The 13811-nt window shown below is 41.8% G+C and overlaps 1 protein-coding gene across 5 annotated transcripts in view; it reads right to left on the minus strand.

The window, feature by feature from the left end:
- The window catches only part of stambpl1 (STAM binding protein-like 1), a 58090-nt gene that overhangs the window by 3916 nt on the left and 40363 nt on the right, over positions 1–13811 (minus strand). For 3 of the 5 annotated variants that reach the window (XM_008438092.3, XM_017310856.2, XM_008438091.3), the window contains exons 5-12: positions 12081–12176; positions 10346–10561; positions 9656–9803; positions 9336–9460; positions 9107–9244; positions 5244–5356; positions 5066–5165; positions 2722–3489 (exon numbers count right to left, since the gene is read on the minus strand). In XM_008438092.3, coding sequence (XP_008436314.1) covers positions 3433–3489; positions 5066–5165; positions 5244–5356; positions 9107–9244; positions 9336–9460; positions 9656–9803; positions 10346–10561; positions 12081–12176 — 993 coding nt within the window. In that variant the 3' untranslated portion in view covers positions 2722–3432. Of the gene's footprint in view, positions 1–2721; positions 3490–5065; positions 5166–5243; positions 5357–9106; positions 9245–9335; positions 9461–9655; positions 9804–10345; positions 10562–12080; positions 12177–13811 lie in introns of those variants that run through there. The other 2 variants (XM_008438094.3, XM_008438095.3) reach the window with 2 other exon arrangements.

The following is a 13811-nucleotide window of genomic DNA, read 5'->3' on the forward strand; positions in this document are numbered from 1 at the left end:
CCCTCTCGCGCAGCTGCTGTTACAATATTTTGAGTCTATTTGACCCATAAAAAGCGTCACAATTTTAAAGGCTTGCATCTGCCTTGCTTTCGTTGGTTCAATACTGATAATTAGCACAATATTTACTGCTCGTGAATTTAACATCCAACAGTCCACATCCAGTATCCAAGTAGGTTGCTTAAATTTTTTCTATTAGTTTTAACTTAACCCTCCTGTTGTCCTCGGGTCAAAATGACCCGCCACTGTGTTAAAACCCCCCCAAAAATCCCCTAAATGTTATTTTTTTAACTTGAGATTTTAAGACTTTTCCTAGATTGGCCCATACAATAGAAAAAGTTAAATGTTGTTTTTATTCACATTTCCATGTAAGCTGTACAAAAAAAGGTTCAAAGATGGTCTTCGGGTCAAAATGACCCATGAGGCAAATAGAGTTGAAATCAAGGTCACAGAGTTATTTACAAACCACAAAATGTAGCAAAGTTTTAGTTGTGTCTCAGATCAATCAGTAGCAGAAGTAAACAAGGCAAATCAGGTGGTGTTCTCGCAGACTTCAGAAGAACACCTGTTATTTCAAGAGGTTATAAAGGTCCTGCATAACAGGACCCCGAATTGTGTCTGTGCTGAAGCCATGAGTGTGAGTTATAACACTGAAGAGGCTTTAGAGGCGATTTTCTCACATGTCCAGCAAGATAACTCTGATTCAGAAGAGGAAGCAGAGGATGTATCCGAAGAAGAAGATGGAGAGGAATACAACCCAGAGCATGATGAATCATCTTCAGAAGAAGAAGAAAACCCTGAAGCTGAAAGTGAGACTTTCCTTTCAAAAAATGGCAAAATAACATGGTCCTCAGCGGCATATGACCAACACGGCAGGCATGCAGAACAAAACATTATAAAGATGACCCCAGGACCCACAAGGTATGCAGTTTCTCATGCCCATGATATTGTTTCTACATTCTACCTGTTTATCACACCAGCAATAGAAAAGATAATCCTGGAGATGACAAATCTGGAGGATTTTCGCAAATATGGAGACAGCTGGAAAAAGATGGATGAGATTGACCTGCAGGCCTACTTAGGGCTGCTAATCCTAGCAGGTGTATACAGGTCCCGAGGTGAGGCTGCAGCTAGTCTATGGGATGCAGAGAGTGGAAGGCCAATTTTCCGAGCCACAATGCCACTCAAACTCTTTCACACCTACTCAAGACTGATACGATTTGATGACCGTAAATCAAGACCAGCAAGACGTGTGACAGACAAACTTGCAGCCATAAGAGAGGTATGGGACAAGTGGGTGGAGCGGTTGCCCTACCTCTACAATCCAGGGCCTGATGTAACAGTGGATGAGCAACTGGTTCCATTTAGAGGTAATCTGTTTTCATATTTGTAATAAAAGTGATTTTCACTATTGATTTCTTTGACTGTTTTCTGTGACACTGATACTAATCACTGATGCTAATGTCTTTTGTCCAAAGGTCGTTGTCCTTTCCGGCAGTATATGCCCAGCAAGCCAGCAAAATATGGGATCAAGTCATGGGTGGCTTGCAATGCCAAATCAAGCTATGCTTGGAAAATGCAAGTCTACACTGGGAAGTCAACCAGTGGATGCCCAGAGAAGAACCAGGGGATGCGAGTTGTGCTTGATGTGACAGAGGGACTGAGGGGTCACAATGTGACATGTGACAATTTCTTCACCTCTTATGAACTCGGACAGCAGCTCCTGAAGAGGAAGATCACCATGGTTGGTACAGTTCGAAAGAACAAGCCTGAGCTCCCACCTGCACTGCTTGTGTCAAAGGAGAGAGAGGTCTTCTCCTCAAAGTTTGCCTTCACGCCCACCACCACTCTAGTTTCCTACCTCCCAAAGAAAAACAAGAATGTAGTTCTTCTGAGCACACTGCACAAAGACGGTGACATTAGTGATCGTGAGGACAGGAAGCCAATCATCATCCTGGAATACAACCGCAACAAAGGAGGTGTGGACAACCTAGACAAGGTGATTGGAACATATAGCTGCAGAAGAATGACCGCCCGCTGGCCCCTGGTCATCTTCCACAACATCATTGATGTGTCCTCCTACAATGCCTTTGGGATTTGGAGAGACATCAACCCGACCTGGATGTCTCGTAAGCACAACAAGAGGAGGGTGAACTGCAGCTGACTGACTCCTCTGTTAAGTGGTACAAGGTACAAGGGACAAGTTAAATATATGAATATGTTGGTAATATTTTTCCTTAATTCATTAAATGCTAGTGAAATGGAGGCAAACAGTAGTCTGTAGCTATGATAACTATGCTAAATGGTTGGTAATCTCACAGTGTCTACTCACCTCTCTCGGAGAAAAACTGCCCAGATAGCACACGATGTTAAATCAACGTTGAATTACAGTCAGAATGGTTGATTTTTGGTTGAAGTCGAAAACTGATGGTGGATCAACCATCAAACAACCATCCAATTCTAGCCGTTGAAACTGTATGATTGAATCAATGTTTTGTGGTTGAAATCTAATGAATGAAATGCCAATGTCTGATCCTGATTGCTGTCATCCCAGGACCCACTGTTCTGATTTATTGTTCTGTTTCTTACAATAAACCATTTAACTGATTTCTGTTCTCCGCCTGGTGTTTCTGCATGTGGATTAGAAAACTAGAACCCATCATGATAAGAGTGACCAGCAGACTTGATGTTTCTATGGTGACAAACTGAAACATTAGGGCCTCATTTTGACTTTGCCACATCAAGAATGAACTTTATTTATTCTTTCAGAACACTAACTGGATCAGCTGAGTCGTTCGGAAAGCTACAGTCGGCAGCATGTACAGCATTGTTAAAGTCCTGAGTACCGTTTTCAGGCATAGACTCAGCAGCCTGTCAGGCAGAGCTGTATGGGGTCTAATGCAACTGCAGCTAGCCTGTTAATTTTAGGTAAAACCATGAACACAAAAGGCTGACTATGATCTTCAGTTATGAATTTGACTGTTCTCGTGTCTCAAAATCTGAACAGATCAGTTGCAGGTTACTGAGCTTTTCAGAGGATCAAAAATTGAAGAGTAAAAAACAAAACAGTATTTTCAAAAAGTTTTGGTGTTTTTCTAACATCACTATAGGAAAAATCCCGTCTGTTGTGTATAAAACACAAGTAAAACAAATAACATTTCACAACAGATTCTGGAAATATATGTTCATATAAAGTTCATAGGGTTGCAGTATAATTTGTACTGTATGTGTCAATGTGAAGCCACTCAATCTTCTGATGACTTCTGATGTTTTTTTATGTACAGAAAACCCAGTCTACTGCATCACATACAAGAAGCAGAAAAACAGATGTGCCACTCTGAGAGCAGTTCACAGAAACGCTGAGGCAATGAGTTTACAGCTTCCTCTTTAGCACAAAAGCATGGCGGTAAACAGAAGGGCAGTGCTTTCCTTCTGTCATCTGAGGTCCAACAGGTTGAGCTTGTAGTCCCTGACCATCACGTGTTTACAGACCTGAGAAGACCAGAGGGGCCAGAGTTATGAAAGGCAGCAGGTGAGTCAAACTCCATTAAATCTACTTAGATTAAAACGAATTTGAAAATGTGCACGGATATAAATTCATCCATCCATTTTCTTCCACTTATCTAGGATCGGCTTACAAATGTTGCGGCCTAAGTAGGGAGGCTCAGACTTCTTTCTCCCCCACCACTTGGGCCAGCTCCTGTGATGAATCCCAATGCGTTCCCAGGCCAGCCAAGAAACTTAGCCTCTCCAGTGTATCTTGGAGAGACTAAGACTTCTCTAGGTTTCCTCTTGGTGGGACATGCCTGGAGCACCTGAACAAGGAGGAGTTCAGGAGGCATCCTAACAGGTGCCCGAGCCATCTCAACTGTCTTCTCTTGGCATGGAGAAGCGGTGGATCTACCATAAGGCCCTTTTTACATGACAATGATCTAATGAGAATGGAAATTTAGTTCAATTTCTATTAACCCATTTAGATGAAGACATTCATCTTTGTTTACACAGTAACGGTACACATTGAAAAGGTGTAATGCCATCACCACACCACTAGTTGGTGCTAGGTGCTTTGGAACTAAGTGCGCATGTGTTAAAAAAAAAAGTTCTACCTGAAAGCCGTTGTTATGTGGATTCGCATTTCCCCATCAGATACTGTTCCCTCAGTATCTGGGGGAACACACACTACGTATGTGTGTTTGTGTGTCTGATGAGTGGGTAGTTGCAAAAAAGTGAAGAAAGTGGGACAACTTCGCCGAAGCCAAACTGTGGTGTTGTCAGAGAAAACATTCACTATTTTTGTGTAAATGTGCAGTGCAAAGACAACAAAACTTCAGTTTTCACCAGAAATTGTTGTCATGTAAACAGGGCCTAAGTCCCTCTGGCTAACCGATAGCACCAGCAACTGCACTCAGAGATAGGGTTAGAAACTGGGGTGAGAAATCTTATTTCTAAGGGAGAGCTCAGACACCCTGCAGATAAAACTCATTTTGTTCACTTGTATCCATCTCATTCTTTCAGTCAAGACCCAAATTCATGCCTATAGATGAGGGTAGGAACATAGATTGGTTGCTAAATTGAGAGCTTTGGCAATTTGACTCTGCTCTCTCTTCACTGCAACAGGATAAGAAACTTAAACTCCTCCTCTTGGGCTATGACCTGTTCCCCAACCTGGAGAGGGCACCCTTTTCCAGCTCAAAATGATGGCCTCAGATTTGGAGACCGATCCTCGTCGTTGTTAATATTCATGTTCAAATATGGGTTGTACATTTACTTGAGTAACTTTTTGTGAAAAAAAAACTGAGTAATTTTTCTGCACTAATAAATCTATGAAAAATGAACTAACAAACTAAAGTACCCAAGTACAATCCTCAAGACCTACTATTCTGGCCAATGGTGAGACAGGTAAGAAGTATGCTGGAACAAGAATTCAACTAAAAGTTGCAGGCTAGTAGTAGCTGTGGAGGACTGCAATTGGAAACCCGTGAAACATAGGCTCCTATTACTGAGACATAGGACAAAAATATTTAGCATATGTAACAAGATAAAGATGGGAACAAGAAGAGTCTCTCACCGTGAACAGAGGAGGTTCCTTGGAGTGGGGATGGAAACCTTTTTGTCTGCATCCAGAAACTTCCAACATGCCCGCACCAGTGAGTCTGAACACACCCATACTGAGATACACAACTAGGGTAAGTGAGGAGGCTAAAAAGTCTCAGGAAAGGAAGTCCAAAGAGTTAGCATACACATACTCATTGTGTTTTGGAGCACAAACGATGGCCAGTGCCTCCGGAAGCATCAGCTGGTAGGAACAGTGAGTGTGGAGGTCCACACTGGACAGGAATGCAGTCTGGGAGGGATGGGTCTGAGTGCACAGGTCATTTATTAGTGACAGAGACTACAACACAAGTCAGAGGGCAGAGAAACAACAAAACCACAGTATCTCCAAATGTCACAAAGGTTACACAATGAAACCAACGGCTAAGAGAGGATGGAATGTCCTCTGCTTTGACTAAACAATTTTAGACCCTACTGACACAAAGCCTCTGTCCCTGAGCAGAGTGAGGACACGGACCTGGCTGTGCTCTGATTTTTGACAAGAGGGAGATGGAACACCTTAATAACTATTCCTCAGTGAGCTGGAAATATTACTACAAAGTCAGTGACTGAAATGAGTTGGGCCATAAACATTTTATGGGAGCAGGCATGTGTATCTATGTCACGACCGACTTTGAGACCAATAATTTTTTATTTGTGCCCATGACGGTGAGTTAAAAAGAGCATTGGAGTCAGAAATCCACAATGCTGTGTGTGTGTTTCAGAGAGAAAGATTCCTATCTCTGTCAGACACTCAGCCTCGTTTTTTTGCTCTTTTTGCTCAATTTATTTGAACTCTGAATCAGTGACGTGCGGTCATCATTGAAAAATAATATATAATGTTCGTCCTGTCTGTACGCCGGCAATAAAATGGCTAAGAAACATTTAATATATGGACTGATTTTCCATAATTTCTCTTATGTATATAATGTACAGTTTTTTTTGTCACTAACTGTGTGTGTGTATCATGTTTTGTGTGCAGAGGAGCGATAAGAAACGGCAGAGAACAGACTCGAGCAATGAACCTCACCGCACGTCACTGCTCTGAATCCCACTAAAAGTAATAGCTTCCTTCTCGGGATCAAGCTGAATGTTTTGATACCACTTTTGTGGGGGTGCAACAGCAGTACAAGCTGCATTAACGATAATGGGAAAAAAAATAAACTTCTTTTAAAATTCCTGAAGAAATTTAAATGGGGCCTGCAGAAGTGCACCCGTTGCTTTTTACCCAGTACTATAGCTATATATTGCACAGTTCCCAGGAGTACATCTGTACAATACAGACATGCTGACATGTTCATCACTAAGTGTAATAACTGAAGCTTTTGCCAGGACCATCACTAGAGTGGAATGGTTGACCTGGTTCACTGCAACAATAAAAGAGCAGAACATCACGCACAACGCAATTCAGTGAGACTGACGACTATAAGCTTTGCACATGTGTTTCTTACTCATGGTCCGAAAAAAAAAAAAGACGGTGGGTAATTGTTTATCTCTTGAAATTTTTCAACCTTCATACTTAGGATATAATTCACACTAAAAAATTCAGAGAAATAATAATTTTATGCAAGTAAAATATGAATAGTCACAGAAAATATTTATTCTTCCCACAATGCACTGTGAGCCCTGTCTCTGTGCTTGTTTGTGAGACTACTCACTGCCTCTGTCTGGAACCCGTTGCTATGGTAATTAATTATCTGCACCTGGGCTGGCTCTCTGTCAGACAGGATGCTGGAGACAGAGTTTCTATACTTTTGAGACACCCAACGTCTCAAGGATACTGACAAAAAACCATAAACTCTAGCAACATTTTGAAAACATTTTACGGGAGCAGGCATGTGTACTTTGAGATCAATAGGCCGATATTTGTGCCTGTGAGGGGAAGTTAAAAAGAGTTTTGGAGTCGGACCTCCACTGTGCTGTGTGTGTGTTTCAGAGAGAAAGATTACTGATTCTGTGAGACACTCGGCCTCGATTTTTTTTGTTTTTCTCCATTTATGTCGTCATTTTAACTCAGAATCCCACTAAAAGCAATAGCTCAGTTCTCGGGATCAAGCTGAATGTTTTGATACCACTGTTGTGGCGGTGCACGCAGCGGTTCGGCCCGCATTGACGGTGACGTAAGAAAAATTAAAGCTCCGCCGAGCCTCAAGCGGCCCTCACAGCCAAGCGACGCTATAGGCCGAGCCTATGCCGGGTGGCAGCCTGGTCCCAGCACTGCCACCCGCCAGGCCATACGCACCGATGAGTTCGGCATGGTTCCCTGACGACACACCAAAAATGTGGTGCAGATCGGCCGATGTAGCGAGGAGATACAGCTGATGGAATGACCTAGGGGGTGCAATCGAGTCAAATTACAATTCAATGCTGCTGGGTTCTTTAGCGGTGAACAAAGGTCATACGTATCCAGTTTAGTTCCAATCGGAAGGTGCGTGTGTGATTTAGAGACAAACGTGTGCTTATGGCGAGGGACTTCCATTTGGCCACACACCCACGGCTCAGCCAGCATTGACAGAGTTCATCATCAGGTCATTTTATGTCAGTTAGCAGAGGATTAATTCCATATGAATAACACAGTAAAAGTAAGACATACAGTAGAAAAAACATGTGACTTCCTGTCGGAAGTGGGCAGGGCTAAGGCGATGTCATCAACTGACCATGACAAGGTGATGAGTGTTGGTCAGTAGTGAGACATAGGAAGTTATGTCACTTTGATGTTAGATGGCAAATAGTCAAAGTTTGGCACTAAGCGCTTAGCTGCTCGGGCCTAATAACTAATAAGTAATGGTTATAATATTATAAATGAATGCTAAACCAGAAAAACTAAAAGGTTATAAATGTGATTTTGACATTGAACTTGAAAAGGTGTAAAATGTGTAACTATAATTAAAGGTCACTGATGTTGTGTTGGAGGTAGATGGTAGGTGAAAGGTGAAAGGTCAGGGGGAAAGAGGAACTGATAGGAGAGCGGAGATGACCAAGGCCTTATTGCTAAACTTAAACTTTCCTAAGAAAAGGTTGGGCAAGCAACAGACGTAAGAGGACTATTGAGCAACTTGGGACATTAGAACAGACATCAGAACATAATGTCTCCAAGACGGTGATGGATATGATTGGTTTGATATCATCTGTCCAAGCAGTCAGCCAATGAGACAGGCACAGCAACAAAGCTAGCCAATGCAAACACACCAAAAGGTGGATAAACCCTTTATAAGGTGGGTGCAAAAGAGGAATCTTTGGTTGGATCCTTCAGGCAGCTTGGAGCCAAGATCAAGATGGACAAAGAACTCTGCAGCTGAAGAAGAGCCGGGGCCACAGAGCTGAAGACTGTTCTGCACATGGGGACCAACCCGTTAGCCCCGCAACATGTGGCTTCAAATTGCACTTCTCACATCAGCTGGGTTCAGACCCCCAAAGACAAAGACCAAGGCAAAGATGAAGATAAAGACAAAGAACAAAAGCAAAGAGGAAGAACAGGTGCATTCCTTCCCTGAGACCAGCTCGTCTACATCTCAATGGACCAGAAAAATCGTGAGACAAGGTAAAAGGAGCTACAGAGCTGCAAGACAAGAAGCTGAGCCCAGGATCAAAACCTTAACTCACTAGTTTCTTGGTGACGTCTGTCATATATATACTGCCAATCAATCCCACCAATCAACACTCACATAAAACACAGATTAATAATTAAAATGCATCAAATAATAACTGAAAACTATAAATCACTGACTTTGAAGCCTTTGATACAATTGCAGAAAGACACTACTATGCCTTTGTTCCTATCTCTGGCCCACTCTCACTCCTCTCATCTCTTGCTGGACTACATGTGCTGTTGCCAGAGCAATACAAGCTGATGCAAATGAAGCGGAAGCAGAGGGAAGAACTGAGATCCTTTTAAAAGTCAGGGATGAGTGGGTGTGGGCTGTGAGAGGACACATAGTGCTTTGTATAAGAACCTGTGGTTAATAAGAACAGGACAACTAAATACTTCAGAAAGTGCCTTATTAATGTGTCGTCATACATGAATCCACCCCACTGTCAGCAGGTTCTGTTGGTCCTGGAATCCAAACAGCTCCTCCACATTCTCCATGTCGCAGAAATCCGGTCCAGCTGATTGTTTTGGGATCACCACATGAGTCAGCACAAATTCGTTATGGGTCTGAGAGAAACACACATTCAGAGAGAACCTTTTCAGGTTTTGTTTTCTTGCTTTGTCGAGGAACATTTTTCCTTTCTACCCAAAAACTCACCAACCGTCCACAGAGGACACCGCAGGTTTCTATTCCTCTGGCCGTATTGGAGTCAGCCAGCAGGAGGAACCGATACGTCAGATCTCTGGGAATCACCACCCGCCTCAGACCCTCCACCCTCTGATCTGCACAGATGAAAACAACTCACACTAAAGCCTTAGGGCTCTGTTTATGATACCATGTTTAAGATTTGCACGGCGATTCCTTAGGAACAAACACCAAAGGTTTGAGAACTCCCTCTGAGTCTGACCCAGCTTGGTTTCAGACAAATTGAATTAGCAGTGGGAGCAGAAAAACCATGTGCAGCTGTGTGTACTCACTGTGTATTCCTGCTAACGCGGCAACTGGTTGGGTCACAGTCACAGGCCTGTTTCTGTTTGGGTCCACAATCTGAGAATATACGCTGCTTTTGATCGACTGCTTAGACAAACAGCAGCCAGCTGGGACCTCAGGCACTTTGGTCTGCAACTGCAGGAAACCACATACAGCATCACTATGTACTACAGATACATAGTATAATACATTACCACACAGACCCCTACAAAGTACCACTCAGAATATTACAAAGGGTACAACACATAGTACTGCAGAGTACTACAGAGAATTGTGTATTACTAAACTAATGCAATGTATTTTCCGTTTCTAAAAAGGTACTGTGCAGTACTAGAGAACACTAAACACAGAGTACTAGACTACCACAGGATAATTATCTTAAAGTATCACTAAGTACTATACAATAAAGCATTTCTACTGAGTACTAAACAATACTAATGGGTACAGCAAAATACCAGATGGCATTTCATAGTACTAAACAAAAGAAAAACATTACTACACATATTACAATACAGCTACAATATAATAGAGAGTACTAAATATATATTGCAGAGAATAATACATTGTTTAAAAAAAAAACTATACAGTACTGAAGACTAAAGAGTACAAGACAGTGTTTCAGAGTGCCAGACTTCACTATGGTGTATAATAGGGAAATCTAAGTAGTGATGCAGCACCTTCAGCGCTGCCTCCTCTCCTCTCTTATTAGCCAGCTCCTGACGCCTCAGCTGATCTTCAAAGTAGCGAAACTGTTCTGACTCTATCTGCATCCGTCGCAGTGCTGCTACTCGCTGCTTCTCCTCCTCCAGCAGCAAGAGGCGCTGCCTGTCCTCGTCCAACAACGACAGCTGCTGCAGGTGCTGACCACACCCATCCACCACCATGGCCTGGCCCTGAAGAAACAATTGGATCAGACTGGTGTGCTGTGAATGCAGGCAGTAGAAGTCTCCTCCTTACTGATAAATAGTTTTATGTTTACAGACACAGGAGATCCATTATTGACCCAATAAACGAATAGATGCAACTCTATCTGATCACCATCACTGATCAACAGATCACATTTTCTCTCCATGTAGAGGGCATTACCCACAATCATACCCAGTGACATGCGGTCAGGGGAGGCCTGTCATCGTGGAAAAATAATATACAATAATAAGATCATTTATATTGCTATTTTCACCCTGTGGTTTGCACTTTAAAGTATTTATTTTTCATTTAACTTAACCAATTTTTATTATTTTTTCTTCAAAATTGCTGAATTTTCACTATTTCCCATTCAAATGCTCAGAAGTGCAGCTGGTGAGGCAGCAGCGAGCTGAGCCTCATCTGGGATTGATCAACCTCTCGCTAACTGCGCTGGCTGCCATTCGACAAGAACATATTCCTCTCTGTATGCCACCAATAAAATTGTTAAAACATTTAACATATGAACTGATTTTACAAAATTTTGCTTATTTATATAATGTACTGTGTTTTTTTGTCCCCGTGTGTGTAATGTGTTTCGTGTTCTGAAGAGTGATCAGAAACTTAAGAGAACAAATTGGAGGTGAGGCAGGCAGTTTTCTTCCCTCATGGCATGTCACTAATCATTGACTCAATAAATCCTAATCTATAATCAATAGAGAGATGTGAAAAACTGACAGATGTCTGAGGACAACTATGGTCAAACTAGTTACCTTATCTGATTAATAATATGAACACTTAAATTAAAGGGGAAGTATTATGTAAAAGCTTTACATAATGTATTATGTTATTCCCTATGTTATTACATCTTTCACAACAGACCTCAAAAAGGAAGGGATACAAAGGTTGTTTTCAAAAGTCAGCAATAACTCAGGAAATTTAAATCCCGCCTCTCTCTTTTCACTTGTCATTTGTAGTTTGTTCTGCCTGAACTTGTGACAGTTACCTGGATTTTTTTCATGCATGTTTGAGAAATCCTTTAATGTCCCATAGCAGACATTCAGCTGTGCAAAAAGCTTGGTGGAACCAAGATTACAAGACAGAGCATCCCTCCCCGACATCTCCCCAGACTCCTTCAGACTAGCCAGCACCAATTAGCAAACACCTGGTGAAACTGGATCTGCTGAGCTCATTATATGAGCTACCTTTTAGTAAAACACTGGTAAAAATGTTGCTAAGGGGATAATAGAGGAGCATTGTTGTAATTACTTCCTGATTGTGAAATTTCATAAATGGGCCTCCATTAAAGCGATGGAGGCCCAATTTCAAAGTGTTAAATTACAAAGTCATACTGGATATATAAGATTGTTATAACAACTGAAGTTTACAGTCAATTATGCTTTAAAATGGCAATATATGCCTGGAAAACACACAATACCTCCCCTTTAAAGCTTGATGCAATCTGATTGGACCACACACACACACACGCACACACACACACACACACACCTGCGCTCTGAGGTACTCTGAGTGCTCTTTGCTGTATTTCTCATGAAGACGTTTTTTCAGTGCCTCCTTCTGAGGAAAAGCGACTTCTTGGAGTTTCTGCAGATACAGAGTCAACATAAGCCAGAACTACAAAAGAACCCTGGAACAGTGTGTGGGTTGGAATGGAATTGTGGTGTAGTGATGGATCAGTCATAAACGTTTCGGCTCAAAATGTGCTTTTCTGCTAGTCTGCCCCAGCCAGATTCATTTTCCATTAGCAAATCCAGTAAATCTGTCCGATTGTTCTCAGATTTTGGTAGAACTTAGTGATGGACTGGTCACAAACATTTCAGCTCTGAGAGCAGGCTATCGCTGAGAGCTGTTTTTCATTATAGGGCCGGGGCTTAAAAGAAAGCAGCACAGTTACTGTTGAAGGTTACCGGGAGTTAGGCGATGTCACCAATTGAGTATGTGAATGTGATCAGTGCTGGTCTGTAATGACAGATAAGATGACTGATACAGCTGTGACCTATGTGGAAGTTATTCCACCTTGATGAATTCATGGTGACTGGGAGGGGTTTGGGGAGGGGAAGAGAGAGATCTCTGATTACTCGATTAATAGTAAAAATAATCTATAGCGTACTAAATCACTAAAAATATTATTTTACAACAGCCCTACACATAGGGTGAAAACAAATTTTATGATTCTTGGTGAAAACATGGCTTGGGGCTGATATTTTAAAGATTTCTAGGGGGCGCTGTGGAGGAATTAGGCCAAGTCCACCAAATACTGGACTGCAGTCTAGGATCGATCATGGCAGTTTGGTGCAGCGTGGCTGAAATATGTGGAATTTAGAGGCAAATGTATGGCAACGGCGTGATCTCTAAATTTGCCACGGCACCATGGCCACACCTTCTAACAAAAACTATTTGTGTTGTCTGTCTTCTGACACAAGACCATCTTGATTAGCTCAAGGGGGTCAGAGATGGAGCTTTCCAAGAAAAAAAAGTAAGTTCCTATTCTGAGGGGGCGGGGCTATATGTCAGAATATGATGACATAGGGTCATCAGGCATCCAACCAGGATCACTCATGCAGCATCATCCATTTTTTGTTGCTGTTTTTTCTTCATTCATAAGTTACTTGCTGTTGGTAAAGTAACCATGAATTCAATCAATGAAGAATAAAAAGAACAGTGTCGTAAAAACACTCATAAAAGAAAGTAGGCACTACCCACCTTTGTGGCTCCGTTCCCTCTGAAAAGATAAAACTCTGAGGATTTCAGGGCTTAAGATCAAAAAGGTACACCAAATCTGATTGTAACAAACTTTCTATTCACATGAATTTATATGCTAGTGTGCTCTTATGCATTGATACATAAGTTCAAAAACATCTTTTTGAACTAGGCCTGACCTAAGCTACATCATAGTAGCTTAGGTCCTCCAAAGGAGGACCAAGAGGAAAGTTGCAAAGCTGTGCATTCCGGCCAACAGAAGGTGAATCATTTATAATAAGCGTATCAAGCAGATGAACACATCTGCTAATTCTTTCTTTGCAGTGAAAAAAAAAATACTGAGTGGTTCTGATGTTCTCAAAACCCAAATATTTAATTTTGTCTTATAAAAATTAATTGCTGGCCCATACATAATAATGAAGACTCAGATCAGCTGATTTTTAAAATTTTTTTAAATGTGCAACCTTTTGGACATAGGTAACACTCTCAGAATACCAATAGCTATGTCTGATTTTTTTT

The sequence above is a fragment of the Poecilia reticulata genome, chromosome 19, assembly GCF_904066995.2.
Source record: "Poecilia reticulata chromosome 19, P_reticulata-male-v2, whole genome shotgun sequence".
NCBI classification, from domain to species: Eukaryota; Metazoa; Chordata; class Actinopteri; order Cyprinodontiformes; family Poeciliidae; genus Poecilia; species Poecilia reticulata.